General features: G+C 35.1%; 1 protein-coding gene across 1 annotated transcript; it reads right to left on the bottom strand.

The window, feature by feature from the left end:
* Positions 1-218: 218 nt before the first annotated feature.
* Positions 219-12,011, bottom strand: LOC127091980 (alpha-mannosidase I MNS4). Its single transcript, XM_051030736.1, has 16 exons — positions 11,539-12,011; positions 11,363-11,458; positions 11,158-11,244; positions 10,350-10,440; positions 9,212-9,267; positions 8,839-8,911; positions 7,180-7,289; positions 6,832-6,882; positions 5,914-6,002; positions 5,707-5,788; positions 5,492-5,605; positions 4,292-4,371; positions 2,276-2,411; positions 1,791-1,861; positions 1,456-1,702; positions 219-945 (listed from the first exon to the last, which is right to left on the bottom strand). Exons 1-16 carry the CDS (start codon positions 11,794-11,796, stop codon positions 724-726), a joined length of 1,863 nt encoding a protein of 620 aa, XP_050886693.1. The 5' UTR covers positions 11,797-12,011; the 3' UTR covers positions 219-723.
* Between the last annotated feature and the right edge of the window lie 6,916 nt (positions 12,012-18,927).

The raw sequence follows: 18,927 nt of genomic DNA, 5'->3' as shown, positions 1-18,927 counted from the left end.
GTCAAACTTTTTCTCATTATTTTCATAAATGCATCATTTTTAAATAGCATTTCTGTATCTATATCACAATTGTTCACTTCAAAAATCTTATATCATAAGTATACTGGCCTGAAGAGTATATATCTAGATGTCAATATGAGACCATAATCTACAGCTAAAATTGCTCTATATAGCTATTTCCATCATTCCCCTCTAAGGAATCATATAGGTGGCCGAAATGGATGATTAAGATTTGCTACTCTATTAGAAATTGAAATTGTGGCCTAATTTGATGTTGTTGACAATGCTCAGATCAGACGTACACCATCTCTAGAAAAATAGTTTACAAGGAACCAACCAGAAACAATGATACAACAAAATGAATTACATTACACTCTTGTACACAAGTCCAATGATGATCAAGAGACAGGCAGAATACCATCACAGACCATTTGGTAACACAACCTAAGAAGTACATCTAACAGGTCAGTTCATCCATCATTCAACTATTTCGGCTCCATGATCACTGCATCAACAACTGCTAAATTATCAAACTTATTATCCTTTCTCAATTATGAACATACTAATAAAGATCTGATTTATACTTCAGGAGGTGGGCTTGGCTACGTGTGAGTAGTACAACACTATATATCCTTTCTGTCAATCCTCCTGTAGCTTAACTTAGATCTATTCATCCCAATTTGGGACAGCATGTTGGTCACTATTAGTGTCAGTTCTCTCTCTTCAAGAAGTAACTTCTGATTCACTAGTCTGAGTATCATTCTGATCATTGCCAGAATCAGGTACCGAACTGTCAGAACTCTGTGCAGGAATAAGCATCACTGAATGGGTTTGAACAGTTGTAGATTCTTCCTGTTGGATGGTTTCATGATCACTATGTTCATCGTTTGAATGCATGTACAATAAACCAAACTTCTGTCCATGATTTAGTCCTGGGCAGAAACCCTGTAGAATTATAACAAAATACTCAACAACACCAATCAAGTCTTATATAACAAAATACTCTAAAATTATAAAATAAATAATTCCCAAAATACACAGAAATACATATCTGATTTCTATAGAGCCATCTGTTATTTATTCTTATATCTGTACATCAGTTCATTGTCAATTGTCAGTTATTGGTCAAATATGTCCATCCCTGTCATACGTTTGTTACCCCTCTTGTGTATATTGGGAATCAATACTTTATTAAAAATCTCATTCCACTTAGTTTCTGATCCAGTTTTATCTTCTCAAATATACTTACGTAATAAGAAATATAAAATATTTGGTGAAAACCAAATTTTAATGAGAAGACTACATATCTTACCTTCCGGTGTAAATAAAGAAATAAGTGTAAATAAATTTATCCATTTCAAAACCAATTGACTTAAAATGATGTGAAAGGAGAGAAAAAGAAGGTCCAAGTGAACGTGAATCAGTGAGAGTGATGGGAGGAAAGAATACGAGTACCTTGATCAAACCAGAAGAAGCACTTGCTTCAGAAGTAGTGTAGTCTGAGGAGTATGTAGATTTAGTCCAGCTCCCATAAAATCTACTATCATTTGATTCGTGCTTATCTCTCTCGGCCTCGGACACAAAATAAGTTTGTCTCAAATCACCACTTCTACAATAAGCTCCATAGTATAAACAATGTTCCCTCACAAGAGAGATTTGAGGAGTAGCAGGCAATAAATGACCTTCAGTGCTGAATACATACCTGTTTCACGACAAACAGAAAAAGAAGCAATTAAATTTTTAGTATAAAAGGACCAGCCACTAAATTGTAAATATATAAGCCTACTCACTTGTATGGCCCATTTTCCACAAGGTTATCAGGACCCACGGCCAAATCAAAAAGGAGCCACAGATACTTCACCTAATAGGTAACATAGGTTATTAGCAAAAATCCTATTTCAAACAAATAATAGAAGACAAAATATGAAAGGAAAGACAGACTGTTAACGGTAATAAGAGGCATAATTTATAAAGGGAGAGAGCTCAAAAAAAATGAAGTTTATAGAAATTTATAAAACCATTCCTGACTTTAACTCAAAACTTAAGCTTTTATGAGAGCTAGACATTGTACCAAAGTCGCAAGTAAAACCAAAATACCCACCACAATTCTCAATGCTACTAAAAACACCAGTTGAAGCCCTAAATAAAGATGAATGACTGTATTTAACAACAATTTTCAGTGAAAAACTTGAAAAATTATGTTATAAAGTTGTTATGGGTTTCAAAAAGTTTAAGAGGGTACATGTTCTCAAAACCATGTAGAATATATTCTTACTGTCTCAGCTAAAAAGAAGCTCTCCATATGATCTTCTTGTTTGTGATGTTCAACATCTGAAATGTGACAGTATCCACAAGGGCATCGAGTCCCATACTGTAAACTGGCAAGCATGTCCCTCCCAGCATCAAGATATCTACAAAGAAATGCATATGACAGAATTAAAATTCATATATAGAGAGCAAACCTCATGCCACAGCTATCAACAAATCATTTATAAAAGTTGATAATGAACAGTAATATCAGTTTCCTACTTTGCAGGAAAATATGGAGAACAAAAACTCTAAATTGCAGACCACTCTGAATAGTGCACCCTCTAAAAACAAAAGAAGAATTGCAACCAAAAAAGTCCACTAACATACAATAAAAATCATCTTTCTATTTATACTGAATATAAGGAATTTCACATGCCCAAAAGTTACTTTTCGTAGATCTTGTTTGCAAGGTAAAATCAATTTTATGACTGTCGATGTTAATCTAGTCCAAGAGTTGAAAAAGATATATACTCTTAAAGCACTACAAGAAAACATGAAAACACCCCCACCTGTTTTGGCTTTCCCTTTTAAAAGAGATCAAAAAGAGAAAGAAAACTCACAAGAACACTAGGTAATTGACAGTCCAGGTAAAGGGTTAGGCTGACTTCTTAAGTCTACTCTCAAAATCCTTAATGATGTTATCATGAAATAGCAATCTGTCAGAATATATATCAGAATTAATGATTAAAATATTAGTATTTAAGTCAATTGACTTGATTTCTGTGAATTACACTACTACTGAGGGTCTGTTTGGATAAACAACTTAAGCTATTTTTATAACAAGATTATTTGAATAGAACCTAATATCATTAACCAAGAGCAAAATATGGAATGAGCATGGGAAAAAAATTCCATATTAATTCAAACCAACCCATATGTTCCTATTTTAAATAAGATTCCGACTAAAAGAATACAAGACATACAAGTGCTCTCATGTGCCTCTGAGTAAAAATAAACTAAAAAAATTTTATGAAAAATGTCATAAGCTGTTATAAAGTCTTTCAAACAGTGTCACAAAACTTATGTCAGTATATAAGCTCAAATAAGTCAATCCAAACAGGTCCTAAGTCCTTAACTGATCGTGATTATCCTTGTTTTGTTTGCCTAAAAAAAGTAAGAGAATCATGCGGACCCCTAGACACATGACATAACTACTCTTATTTGTTTATCATTCAACCACCTATTGTGGGTTAGATCCCTACCAGTGCTCCCACTGAGCATTCCCCAGTGGCAGCAGTCTTTGAGGAGCAAGAAATAATAGTAGTAAAGATTGAAGAGATAAAAAATAAAAAGAAAGAGGAGAGGGAGGGCGAACAGAAAAGTGAGAAGTATACAGATTTAGAGGTAAAAATATAGTAAGGGACCAAGAAAGAGGAAAAAGAATAACATGGGGACAGTGAAACAGAAGAGTAGAGAAGTTTGCATAGAATTACCTCTGATCCTAAATATAAGACCCTCTTTGAATCTTTAACTTTCTTAATTATTTCTTTACCAACATACCCCTTTATTTTACATCATTTTTGCAAATAACAATAATTACTATCACAGAAACCTAAACTAACTCTCTGTCTTGAAGGACAAACTTATAAAAACAATATCATTTCTCAACAAATTTAATACTAGTACTAACTTTCTTAATTTCCGTGATTCTTCTAAGGGAGGTCCTATATTTAGGGACGGAGGTAGTAATATTCTAAGAAAAATTTTAAAAGAGGGTTTTAAATCTCTCAAACAATGCTTGTGAAGACTGGTTCAAGGCTTCAAGCCACAAGGAAAATGAAGTATAGACAATAAACAAGTAAAGAGAGAGAGAAGAATCATTAGAGAGAAAACGCTTCTTTTGAATTTGTAAGCACTCAGCTAGCCTTAGTTATGTTAGTAAAGTGCGCTATATACAGTGTAAATTTGTAGAACTATAAGCAGACATAAGCAAGAATCTTTTATTAATGGTACAACAAACTAAAAGCAAATATAAACAGACCTAGGATCCCTGGTAGCTTTGTATAGCCAATATGTGCTCTCTATTAACTCAGGCCGCAGCGGGTAACTTTTTTGCCCATGCTGATATAATGAGAGAAAAAAATACACAGATCATAAATATTAGAGATGAAAAAGAAAAAATTTCCTCCTAAAAGAAATATAATTTTCTATTGGCAAAAAAAAAATGCATTAGATTTGGCTAAATGAAAATGAAAGGCCATCAACTATATGGATGGTTTGTATCTTTAAAACTCCCACAGTCAATCTGTCATCAACTACTTGAATTACTCCAACATTAACACTGACAAGACAAACATGTTAAATCAGTTTAACATAAAACCAATAATGTTTTACTATCAACACTTGTTAAGATATATACCTCAATCTGCTTTTTCTCTGATATTATGTTAAGATCTATCTTAAAAAAATTAGGCCTCTTGTTCTTGCATTATAAACGTAACTAGTAATCTTCATTCCTATGGAATAATTTTTCGGTAATCTTAGTAAGTTTTGGTAATGCCTTGTTATTAAGAAGTTTTGAACAGTTCAAGTTAAAAATGTTTAGCCAGCTAGTTGCCTTTGCTATATTTTGCTGCACTTGACTGGAGCCAGGTGCTCTAAACAAGGATGCCTTTTTGCCTTAAACTTGTAATGGGATAGAACTCATTAAATGATTCTCTTTAGAGCTTTGGTACTGCCTTGTTATTAAGACGTTCTGTACGGTTCAAGCTTAATGTTTTGCAAGTTTGTTGCCTTAGTCATATTTTGCAGCACTTGACTGGAGCCAGGTGCTCTCAACAAGGATGCCTTTTTGCCTTTAAACTTGTTATAGGATAGACTTTGGTAACTGATTCTCTTCAAAGTTCACATGACTACAAGAATTTGGCCAGAGTTAATATAAATGCAGCCTTGTTGCATTCTAAATTTTTTCAACATTTCTGTTTGAAGGAAATCTCATTGTCCCTGTTGTTGTACCTTTCTATTTTCTCTCTAGTGAGATTCTTTTTTCGATAAAAGAATTTATTTATCATATGAACATAAATTTTGAGCTAGAAGTTTGTTGAAGAGGATGTTATTCAAATTCGGGTGCAATTGATTACCAATTACTTTAAAACACTACAAACAGAAAGAAGGCCCGAACATTAGTTAAACAAGCATTTTAACAGCCATATTGGTTATCATGTGTCAAAACTAAATATACCTGAACACTTAGACTAGCAAGATTAAAGCCCTCGGGGGTAAAACCATATCTTCTCCAGACACTCAAGAAGGCAGCATGAGTACGAGTTGCCGGATTTATATCTCCAGCTAAAACCTTGCAAAAATGCTTGTTATAATTAGACTTCACTATGACTTAATTAATTATACAGATCAACTAAAAATATTATATTATATCAAAAATAAGAAAATAAAAACCTGAAGGCCAGGCCAAAATGCCTGCAGACTGTTAAATAATGGCCAGACAATAGCAGCGGAATCCATATTAACTTCTACATACCTAAAAGCATAAATCCAAGTCCAAGTTTCAAACTTGAAATACATTAATTAGTAAATACTTTCAAATAACTTAGACAGCAAGTCAGGTATGTTTACAGGGTGGCACGCATTGCCACAAGCTTTTACCAAGGATCATGGTAAAGATAATGCATGGCAGCAGCATAAGCTTCTTGGAATATATACAAGTACTCTTCATCTCCAAATAATAGATAAGCCTGAAAGATCATGTACGGAGAACAAAATCAGACAATCTATTGCAATATTAACTAACAAAATCTCTAAGTAAATGCCTTAATCACTTGAGTAGATATGCCTGAAAGATCAACGTATGGAAAACAAAATCAGACAAACTAATGTAATTCTAACTAACAAAGCCTATACTATATGACTTAAGGATCTTTAACCACATGTTTTTTTCATGCAATAAAAAACACAAATCATACAACCAAAATAGATAGGGATGATAATTGAGAAGCATAAATTACCAACAATAAGACTAACTTCAAAGTTTGTAGGGGTAAAATGTAGTCTCTAGAGCATAAATTTAATTCTAAGAATATCCTCAGCACCGACTTCAGACAAGAGAAGAACAGTAATGGGAAGAATATAATGTGAGTTATTTTTACTTGTATAAATTTGGACACAGACAAACGATTTTTTAAAATATTTTCATTAAAAAAACAGTACTAATAAAGAAAGCACATTATCAAAAAAAGCATAAGTTTTTTTTCCTCCTAAATTAAATAAAACCAATGAAGCAAAAGAAGAGAAATGAACAAATAGGAAGAATGTCATGTGAAGTAAATTATATAGTAAAGCAGAAGAAAATACAACAAAAACACATGCCTACTTGAATACAGACACAGACACAGCACATGAAATATGCAAGCAATATTCCTGATAAATCATGGATATGTTTTGATATACTAAACTAAATCTGGATAGTTAAGACCAGTGATTCTTTTGCAGATTAATAGAAATTGACTCTTCAGTACAAATTGCTCTATGGAGGCTTCATCATATAAAAATATTCTTGCTACTAACCTTCAATAAATACTCATAAAAAGAGTCAATACTAGTTCCTATCCCAGCATCCTGCAGAAAGGCAAAGAGAGTGCTGTAGTTACCACTATTAACTAACATAGTTTGCAAGGTATACACGTAGATAAAACATGAGTATGAATAGAAGCACTATAATTGCTAAATAAAGTAGGACATAACATTCTGTAAATAATGCATGGCTCCATTATTTTAAATACTAGTTCGCTACAAATAATAGATGAAAAAAATGCTACAAAATAAAGAATATTTAATATATTATATCTGTGTGTGTGTGTGTTCCTTCAAACTCTTTATTGTGTAACTTTCCACAAATAAAAATGCATTATGTACCTTTTGAGTCCATTCACCTGTAAAAACATTAATATGAGCCCCAACCAAATTAAGCTTTGAACGTTGTGCCCAAATTGCAAGCACTGCATTCTTCGTGACTTGTTCAAAAACTGCATGATAAAAATTCACACAGAAAGGGTATAAGTACTAAGTCAGTGTAGCCACCCCACATTCCAAAAGAGGGAAAAGCAGAAAAATTGTTGATTAAAGAAAATCTAAAATGTAAAAACCAAAGTACATCGCAAAAGCTGCAAAAAAACTGTGGATAGACAAGACTGGTAACATTTAAGATGCTGAAGTATACTATTTAGATAATGCTAATCTGCCCAGCAATATATAGGAATGTAACCCTGCAATTTCAATAATTAAGACTTTCATGGGCTGGAGGGATAGGTTGGTATCTACAAATGATAATAAAGGTGTGTTTTGACTTTAATAAAAAAAAAGGAGGTGGATTTGGTACAAGATACATCAATTGAACAAAACACTCAACTGTAATTACAATTCAGCGTTTGTTTTTGTTCTAGGAGTACGTGGTAAGAGAGATAGAACTCGGTGAGAAATAGACAAGCGACAAACTCAAGGATCGAGTGGTAGCAACTAACAACGAAAGGAAGGAAAACAATTCTTAATTAACAAAAAACTACTAGAGGGAGAGATTTGGGACATATAAGAATGCCAACTTCATTTTGGAGGAGGTGGCTCAGAACAATGGAATGTAAGAATTAAGAAAGTAGAAGCTACTTTTTTTTATAAGCAAATGTTAGTAAGTTAGTTGGTTATGTTAGTTTCCAAGAATCGAACCCTGAACCTCCTACCTAAAACTCATTTGGTGTCCCTTAGTTCACCAACCTGAACTACGTACTAGGGACAAGAAAGTAGCGACCGGTGAAAAAGGGGGATTTGGACATAAAGTAAAGAACAATGAAAGGAATTAAGAGAAGGTTGAATTCAAGGCAAGTGTTTCAAAGCATTGCACCTCTGCAAAAAGTACCAAAAACTATTAAAGTAGTAAGTATTGTATAACTAAGAAATATAGCAAAGTAAGTTGGCCAAGCATGGTAGTCCAATTCGAGATTTTAAGGAGAGTCAAGATTGTAAATCACAAATCATAAGATCCTACAAATTTCATAAACATGCATATAAATGCATATTAAAATAGCATATATGAGAAGAAAACTTTAAATCACTACAGATATTTATTAAACTTAAGTTCAAAATCCTTAAGTCCTACACAATTAATAGGTCACAAATTAATAACTTAAGTGAGAGTGTTAACAACTACGGGGATATCGAAATTCCATAGACAAATTTTAGATATCTAATCTAGACCACTTTTCAAGTTAAAATCATAATCTCCCATAGGATAGCAAATACTGCCAAGTAATGATGCCTGTCCAATGCATTCCTACTAGATTGCAGTTCTACTTGTGATCGGGATAATCAGGATAACCAAAGATCATAAGATTGTATGATCGTGAGTTTTTTATAACAATTTTGACCACTTGAGCAGATGAAAGCCAATGCTTTTGATGAATTATATCAATCTTTGGGCCCCAAATTTAGTTGCGTTCGAATGATCTAAATCTATTATAGATTTGGACTCCTTACATAACATATGCATACAAATAATCTCTAAAGGTGGAATGAGAAACTTACTAGGATCATTTGTCAAACGGCTTAGAACGCCAAATTCAAGAGTTAAGGTTCCACCACCAGCTGTTGAAGTTATCTAAGCAAAGAAGTACTAACTTTTTAATACAATATGAAACAAGAGATAAGTTGCCAATATAATAATATGTGACATATGATGAGAAGAAAACTGCTTTCGGAAAGAGTTACATGTTTCTTAAGACAAAAAATAGTGGAGCAAAGATGAGTCTGAGCCATTTTCAGTGCTAAACTAAAATAAGCTACCCACTTGTTTCCCATACATCATTCGACACAATTTTAGCCACTTTACCAGATCATTGACTAGAAAACATAGACCTACATTGTCTAACATAAATGACAAAGCAGGTGAAGAGATTACCTTGCTTTCATGTTTATCCACTCCATGTAATAAATTTACAGACCCAAATGGAATTCCTGAAAATACAACATAGCATATAAAAGTCAACATATGATTGCACTTTGGAGTAGGTAAAACAACATTCTCTACCAAGCTAAGCTGAAAATATTATCATTTTTGCACCGAACTCGGAAAATAACTTGAAAGGTGGTTTCTATACACCTCTCTGCGCTACTTTCCTGAGATTGTGTATGGTATGTAGAACACAAGCCTTGGTTTCATGTACAACAAGAGGCTAATCAAGGTTAACCTATATCCCTGTCGCGGTTGACTTTAGGGGTTGAATTTGATCATTTGAGTCCAATTATTTCAAGAGTTGTTGATAAGGATCTCATCAAGGGTATTAGAGTGGTTCAGATATTATTAGTGTTCCACCTTTAGTTTGCTGAAAGATACTGCTCTCTTTTCAGAGAAAGGTAGTGATCTTTTAGTTCTTCGAAGCCATTTCTGGTCGGATGAATAATGAAGGCTTTCCAATGGTCTAATGTTGGTGAACAAAACAAGGAAATTATTTCTTGTTAGTAAGGAAGGTGATCGCAGTTGTAGGTCACACAAAAAAATAATGAAGTCACTTTCAATGGCATGCAGTTTATACAGTTCTTTTGTGCATTTGGTTGAAGCTTTATGGATACTTAAGGGGTGTCCTTTTGATATTAAATTTTATGAGATGGGGTTATTCATGTTTTTAACTTATATATTACGTTCTGGGCATGGCTGTTTCAAGAGGGTTTCCCTCTCCAGCTTGAAGAGAGATGATGCGGCCTTCTTTAATTATTAAGCATATATTATCCTCCCTCTCACTATACATTCCTTCATTTTCCTGATTAAAATTCTCACTTTAAAAAATTATGCCAATTTCAGCCCTCAAAATGTAAACGTGATATATGAAGCACTAGGAGTTTTTTCATGTACACATTTTCATTCCTCACTTGTGTGTGTCAGTGTCAGAGTATAATGCCATCAAAGTGAAAATTAAAAAGGCAATGTGTTTAGTTTAAAAAGGATTCAGATAAAATAATCCTTTTTGGAACTGAGACAGATGATTATGTGCAAAAATATACTAAAAGATAAGCACAATTGTGTGTAGATCAAGTAATACCAGTAGGAGTATCAAATGCAGGTAACAACCTCCTGGCAAGATCTTCAGCCAAGTTCAGTAACTGATTATCATAGGATGGAACTCTCATACCCTGCAGGACATTAGACGAGAAGAGAATTGTTTACAACCTTAAATGTCCATGTACAAAGATAATCTTATGTAAAAGATACGAAATCAGTATATGCGTAAAAAAGCACCCGAAATAGATGCAATGCTGGCCAAGCAGAGGCCTAAAAAATAACGATCCTACCACCTAAAGGGTGGGAACCAAAAAATGAAAGGCAAAAAAAAAGAATGTTCGAACCAATTAAGCACTTAAAAACCATCTTCCATATCACGTCCCAAAAGGACTCAGGCCATTGCAATTTTAAAACTTGTCAATCAATAATAAGGGATATACAAAGAATCCAAATTGATTTTCAAACCAATTATCGAAAAAGAATGACAAGAAAGAAAGCATTCATGAAAGACCTACTATCCATGGCCAAAAAAAGTGAGAAGACATCAAATCAATTCTCGGAATTATCAAAAATAGCAGATACATAGTATGTACATTCAAAAAAAAATTGATCCAAACATAAACCACTCTATATTCCGCTCACTTTTGACAAAATTTAATTTTACAAAATCACTTGATTAAAAATAAATTTTTATCACCTCAGAACCAAACACACACATAATCCTATTGAGTACCTATCAAAAACATTCTTAATGCATCAACAATTATTAACCATAAAAGATGGCCTACGCTCGTCAATTCAATTGTATTATCACAAAATGATAAATAAATTTAAATGAAAACTAATACCGTAGCATAATCAGAAGCGATTAGATGAGCTGAAATCAATCCTCCAAGAACCCTAATAGTAGTCTCAAAAACAGAAACCGTCTTATTCTGCAAAACTCAACAAAACATAGAATAAACCATAAACCATAAGCAAACAAAACAAACAGCTTAACAACATTTCACTTATATATTTAACTATTAGAACAAGTTAGCCGACTCTACTCACTATCATATCAAAGCGAAGATTTTTACCAATCCATTCAACAGAAGCAGTAAATCGCTCACGGTCACCAAGTAAAGCCAAAGTATCCAACGAATCAATCTGCATTATCATTTCAATTTCATTTTCAATTTCAATTTCAATGAATGAATCATACAATGTACAAAATCAAAATTACGAACCAAGGTCAATGCATAACCACCAAGCGTATCCTCTCCTGAACAAGATAGAGGCTTCAATTCATCGAGTGGAAAAGCGTTGTCCATGTAACCGTTAAAAGCGTGATAGAACATTTCACCGACTTCGTTTCGGAGTTGTTTAGCTTCGTCTCTGGTGACGGTTTCGGCGAAGGATGCGGTGAGGTAAAAGGAAGAAATGCAAGCTAGTAATGGTAAGATGGATGAACGGATCTGAATCGGAGAGTTCTTCACACGCTCCATTGAATCAGAAGAAAATTGATTTGATAAACGATAACGAGAATCGCTCGATTACACTATGCATTCATGATTTTCAAGTTTCAACATTCTCTCGTCAATTTCTTGCTTTGCACTTTCTCCTTTGGTCTATTCGAGTTTAGACACGCATTCAATCCAATTACAATCCACTATTTTGATATGTCAGCTCTATTTTTTTTGGAGCTACTCACCAGCGAGTAATCTGATTCTGAAAATCGATATATATCAATCTTATTTATTTTTATTTTCATTTCAATTAATTTCTTTTATAAAATATATTTTTTGTTAAGTTTTTTTATTAATTTTCTTATAAAATGTAATCAGATTTTGTCCCTTTTGATAATCTCAATGAATATGTTTTAACACATCATTATCATTCATTGAATCCTTGCATTCATTCAACCATGCATTCAATCTTTTCCCACGTATTCATCCAGTAACAACGTTGTAATAAATGTTTTCTTCCCACACAAAAATGCACCCATTACTTCATCTTTCTAAAATAAAAATAAAAAGTAACGCTATCTTGTGCCCCAAAGGCATAGGTTAAAAAATCCACAAATAGAAAATTTGTTTTAGAAAAATAAATAAAATTATTAATGATAACTTTCTAATAAATTCAATACACATTTTTCAAAAATTTGTTTCTATATTCATCTCTTAAGCCTTACCCAAAAAAAAATTACATATTCCAATATTGTTTCATGTGTTATAACAACCATTCCTTAGTATAGTCTTTTATCATATAGGAATTTTTACAAAAATAACCCACTTTTTTAAGGAAATTCCCAAAATATCTCTGGTTTCAAAAAAATTCTCAAACTATCCCACTTTTAGGAGGAGACGCCAATTCAATTGGCGGCTCCTCTTAAAAATTGAATGTAGGCGCCAATCCCCTGTGTATAAGTTGATATGAGGCGCCAATTGTATTGGCCTCAGTGTAAAATGCAATTTTTTTGTTATAAATAGATGCGTTGTGTGAGTCATTGTTCCACATCTCAATTAATCATTTGGCAATCATGTTTGGTGTTCGCCGCCGATACGGAAAAGTGATTTATCCGAGAGACAAACCTCAGATGTTGATGCTGTTTTGGAACATCACTACGTTCGATCAACTGAAGAGGGAGTTGGTTCGTTGGTTAGATGGGAAAATACCAAAAGAGGAAAAAATTAGAAGTATTGAGAGACTCGACAGTATCTTTGGTTGGGTGCGAATGAAGACTAATAAGGATGCTAGGGAAATGATGTTTGGTCGAGATGACATCAATTTGATTGTTGTAATCAGTTAGTAATATTTCTGTTTTCAGATAGCTTATTTTGTACTGATGTTTGTTGTGAACCTCGTTGTAACAAAAACTTAATGATATATAATGATTGAAGGTTACAGAATACAATGTTACAAAAAGCTTAACTACTAGATGATGCTCCTCGATTGGGACTGTTGTTCTTGTTGTGTCCTGGTTGACGACACATACTACATAATCTTATCATTTTATCTGTGGAATCCATTTCTGTCCTGATACGTGTGTTGTTTGGCCTTCCTTTTTCTTTCTACGCATCTCGTCGTTGTGCCAAACTATATCACCTTCATATGGAGGCCAGTATTCCTCCATTGGTAGTACCGAGAAGCTTTGATTATATACATTCATGATGGTGACGACCTTGTACACATCAGATAAATGCTGTAAGCGTATTGACGAGTATAAGTGCATGTTGCAATGACATGGGAGCAAGGAATGCGGAAGGCCTGGAATTTTCCACAATCGCACCAACTTCTGTTTATTCTAACAGTATAGGCTAAATTTGGTCTCCCCTCGTTGTGATCCTTTGTTTCCTGGACGCTGAAATTTTGCCTATGACGGTCAAAGACTGTTACAGCGTGTGTGCTAGCTTTGATGCTCTCCTCTTTCATGACCTTCATGCAACACTCACTGAATACTTGCCCGGACGTTAACACCGAACTCCATCTTTCACCTCTGGTTGCGAACGTATAAGTCAACCTATAATAGGTCGATCTTACCAAGGCGGTTATCGGCAGATTTCGAATTCCTTTGAATACCCCGTTCATGCATTCCACGAGGTTTGTTTTCATATGGCCCCATCGACAATCTCTGTCAAATGCCCTTGTCCACTGCTCTACTGGTATGTTATTTAGCCATCTCCCTGCGTCTTCATTAGACAATCTAATTTCATCACGATAATATTGAAATGACGGCTGAGTTAGAGCATACCCAACATTCACCACCTTCTTGCGAAGATTCTTATCTTTTATAGCACGCATGAAGTTTTGTGCAATGTGTCTGATGCAATAGACATGGGCAGAAGGAGGATCATGCCATTCGTTGTCATGGTTGTTGTAGGCACTCTCAATGGCAGCATGTCTATCAGAAATCAAACAGAGATTGGTTTGTGGAGCCATATGCGTTCTGAGATGTCGAAGAAAGAAACCCCATCCACCAACCGTTTCACCTTCAACCAGAGTAAAGGAAATGGGAAATACATTGTTGTTGCCGTTTTGTGCAACCGCCATGGGCAAAGTACCCTTGTATTTTCCGTACAACCAAGTGCCATCAATTTGAATAATAGGTTTGCAGAATGCGAAACCTTTGATGCACTGGTCAAATGCCAAAAAGAGACTGTGAAAGATTTTATTACCTGTAGCACAGGTTCCGTTTGGCATCATCGCTGGCAATGTCTCCATAATTGCCACAGTTCATGGGACATATGTTTTTAGTGTTGGTGTAAGCCCTAGAGGCCAATACTTTTGGTACTTGTATCGAATAATAAAAAGGCATTTTCTTTATTATGGTTGATTAATAAAGTCCCTGGAATAGATAATCCGTTTAATGCATTAAGTGTGACTTAATCATGAGAACACATTAAACATAAGGGCACTATTCTTAAAGTATCCGTAGTCGAGCTTTAATGTGAAGTGGGATAACATTAAAGCATTAAGACTATTATGTTTGTAGACTGATGATCACATCTCATGGATCATGGATAAAGAGTTATCAAGTCTTAAACATAGGTATGAATATTAGGAGTAATATTTATACCGGATTGACCCGCTATGAGAATACTATATAGAAAGTTATGCAAAGTGTCATAAGTTATTCTCATGGTGATAATAGTGTATACCACTCTTCGACCTGAAACCACTATGGATCCTAAATGTAGAGTTGAGTGCCTTATTACTGATCCAACGTTATCCGTAACTGGATGACCATAAAGACAGTTGATGATTACTCCACAAAGCATGCTGAGGGACATGAGTGTCCTAGATGGAATTTGCCAATCCTGCGTAACAGGATAAATGTCTATGGGCCCAATATTGAACTGGACAAGGGTGACACGGTCTATACCTTGTGTTCAATATAGACATAAGGGAAAAGGGGTAATTATACACATAATTATTATCACAGGAGGTTTTGTTAGATCACATGACATTTTCGTGACTTGGGTAGCAGTGATGTGTTGCTAGATACCGCTCACTGTTTATTATGTTAAATGCGTGATTTAATATAATTGCCAACGTCACGAAAACCTATAGGGTCACACACAAAGGACGGATTGATGAGAGATAGAATAATTAAGGAACATCGTAAGGTACGGTGTACTTAAGCAGAATACGAAATATGGTAAGGTACCAAATACTTAAGTGATTTTGGCATATTATGAGATATAGGCCAAAATGCACTTAAGTGGGCTTTTTGGCTTGAAGCCCACACAAGTGGTTCTATAAATAGAGCTCTTGTGCAGAAGCTTTGTATGGGAATACAACACAACTGAAGAGTTGGAATTTCGTATCTCTCTCTCACTCAAAGCCTTCATTCATAACAGCTAGCACTGCGATTGAAGGAATCCGTTCGTGTGGATTGAGTAGAGACGTTGTAATCGTTCAACGTTCGTGATCGCCCCGTGGATCTGTATCAAAGGTTTTGATCATTATCAGAGATCTGCACCAAAGGTTTGAATCGCCACAAGAGGTAACGATTCTATCACTGATCATGCCCATTCGTAAGGATCACTAAATGGAGAAATTTATAAATTCCGTTGCGCCTTGGATGGCTATTCTCCAACATTTAGTGCCCATAAAAACCGTGGCAATTCCTTGTATGAATCCTCCCAGTTGTTGAATACTTGTTCAACAAACTTTGTTCTCACAATCCAGGCTTTCTTGTAAGATGGAGTATAATTATATGTTGTTCTGATATGGGATATAATTATATTCACCTTCACTGATGGGTCTTTATTAACAAACAACAGAATATCTTGACATATCAATGCAGTGCTTAGTTTATGGTGATCTTGTTCAACGTTAGTTGCAATGCAACTGTGAGGTGGGTCTATTGAAGCGATCTCCCAAGAGTCGTTTTTCTTTTTGTAAGACGCAGCCAAACGAAACTTACAAAGCATGTTACGACATTCGATAACATACCTTCTAGAATCAATGTGTTTCACTGTAAAATCAACAGAGTTGTTCATGTGGGATTTTTTGATAGCTAGAACACATTCTTCTTTGGTACGAAACATGTCTCCCACCTTTAATTCGCCTTCTGATCTCGGGTACGTATTATAGAAAACATTGTTGGATGTTTCATCGTCGTGCAGATCCATATTTGTCATATGTTGAGGTGGATTATAGACATGACTAAGAGGTATTGGTGGTGGTTGATCATCATCTTCAATATTGTTGTTCAACATGTGATCAACATGTATCTCGGTCTCCTCTTCTTCTTCATCAACGACGTCCACTTTTGCTTTTGCTTCTGGGTTGACGTCATCTGACCATTGTGGATCAAATTCACCAGATTCATCCTGACTGGTTATTTGAGACTGTTGAGATGGTATACATGGTTGAAGAGTAATGTACAACTCAATACAGTTGCAGCCTGAATGCTCATGACTAACAAACATGTATTCAACATCTTCATCGTCTCGTACCTTAAGGGGAAAAAACTTGCATTGAGTATTCTCAAAAAATATTGGATTTTGATACGTGATCTTTGACACAATACCCGATCCTATACATGATTGTATTATTTTTTTCAAATGCAAGAAGGTTGCATTTCTCTTGATCGTGAGTCTAATGGTATCAGTGTTTCGAAAACAAAAACCATACAACTCAGACTCGTATGTTTCACCGTTGCAGTGAACGTTGACACTGTATTTTGGTGAAGATGACATTATGCAGATGAAAACTATTTTCCTGCTGTAGATGAATGTGAGTGAAGTGTCTTGGATGTTGATAGTAAGACACTTAAATAGGGGAGTGAAGTGTCTCACATGCTAGCTAGTTCGGAGTGATGTGTCACACATGCAAGTTAGTTCGAAATAACGTGTCGCATATGCAAGCTACTACAAAATGATGTGTCAACCATGCAAGCTACTAAGAAGTGACATGTTCAACATGCAAGAGAGAGGACAACCACGTGTCAGACATGCAGACACACACTCCAAATGAATTGGCGCCCCCATTCATTCCTTGCATATGGGCGCCAATCCATTTGGCGACACCTTGTCAAAGCATGCATGCAGACCTCGAAACCAAGCAATCAGACCTAGGTCTTGCATGCATGTCCCTTTGGAGGCGCCAATTTGAATGGCGACACCTCTTAAAGGTTGTACATGTTTGCCAATTCAATTGGAGACACCATTTAAGCACAACTTTTCATGCTCCGATTCATTTTCCTATAAATACATTCACTCCATTAACACTTCTTCCACACCATCACTCTCACTACTTATTTACAATACTTCTTCTACAATTTCATCTGCAATAACTTCTTGTAGCTTCATCTGCACCAACCCCCCGACAAAATGTCTATCCTCACAATGGGTGAATCACATAGAGGAACGGTTGCAAACATCGCAACATATGTAAGTTTTTCTTTTGTTAACTTTTTTTCTTTCATCTTCACCAACCCCCTTTTATTTTAACATACCAACTTAGTCAAGTTTTTTGTTCTTTCTTTTATAGGATGTATCAAGGTTGCGGACTCGGGTCCACGAATATGTCCATATGGACCTGATGATTCAACCTTATGTTGAACTCGCCGGTTTTGGTCATATAAGCAAACTTTTGTCTTGGTCCGTAGATAATAAATTCATTCTAGCTTTATACGAAAGATGGCGACCAGAGACACACACATTTTGGTTCCCAACCGGTGAGTGTACTGTGACGTTAGAAGATGTCTACATGCTTTTGGGACTGCCCATTGAAGGTAAGGTTATTAATGGTAAAACCAATTATGCAAATTCAATTTGCATGGATCTCTTGGAGATTGATTTGTTAGATGATAACGCAAGAGGTCAAGGTATACTACTTTCACGCCTTAAGTCGTACTATAATAGTCTATACTTAGATGAGTATTCTATCGAAGATGCTCGAATAATAAAAACTAGGTGTTATATTATGTTGTTAATTGGCACGTTTTTATTTCCCAAAGGTAGTGGTTCTAGCATATATATTATGTATTTACCTTTACTTAGACATGTAAGTAGAATAGGAAGTTACAGTTGGGGATCTGCTTGTCTAGCCTATCTCTATAGCTCCTTGTGCAAAAACTCACACAAAGACACATCTATATTTTCTGGATGTGCCGTTTTGCTACAAGCATGAGGTTGCCCAAGACTATCGTCCCTAGCACCCGTCAACAACAACCCTTTCACATTTCCGTATGCACAAAAGTAAGTTGTTTAAATTGTTATATCTTTACTTACTTCTTTAAAGATTACTATCTCTAACTAATATTTTTTGACTTTTTGGTGTAGATGTTCTGCACGTGGTATGAGTTACAACAGATGTCCAAGACACTGTATTACTCAGTATCGCAATCTGTTGGATCATCTTCGACCGACAAACGTAAGGATAATAACTTAATTATTTCGTTATATTTTGTTAACTTCTTCTACCTAGATTATAATCCTATCTTCTTTCACATTTCAGTTCATTTGGCATCCATACCTTAATTTGGATCATGACCATGAGGTCAACGCTGAAGACGCGAGCGTATGGACTGCATGCACACTGATAATACGGTTCACAACTGTGGAAATGCACAACAGTGATTGTGTGAAGCTGCACTTTAGTATTCCCCAAAACATCCCAGATCC

The sequence above is a fragment of the Lathyrus oleraceus genome, chromosome 6 (genome assembly GCF_024323335.1).
Source record: "Lathyrus oleraceus cultivar Zhongwan6 chromosome 6, CAAS_Psat_ZW6_1.0, whole genome shotgun sequence".
In the NCBI taxonomy this organism is placed as follows: domain Eukaryota; kingdom Viridiplantae; phylum Streptophyta; class Magnoliopsida; order Fabales; family Fabaceae; genus Lathyrus; species Lathyrus oleraceus.
Note: the sequence above shows the minus strand (reverse complement) of the source record. Positions and strands in the feature narration are given on the sequence as shown.

Coding starts and splice junctions, on each gene's coding strand:
- LOC127091980 (XM_051030736.1), bottom strand. CDS start 11,796: ATGGAGCGTGTGAAGAACTCTCCGATTCAGATCCGTTCATCCATCTTA. Junction 5,606..5,706: donor CATTTTGGCCTGGCCTTCAG/GTTTTTATTTTC, acceptor CATTTTTGCAAG/GTTTTAGCTGGAGATATAAA. Junction 4,372..5,491: donor TTGCTAGTCTAAGTGTTCAG/GTATATTTAGTT, acceptor TCATTATATCAG/CATGGGCAAAAAAGTTACCC.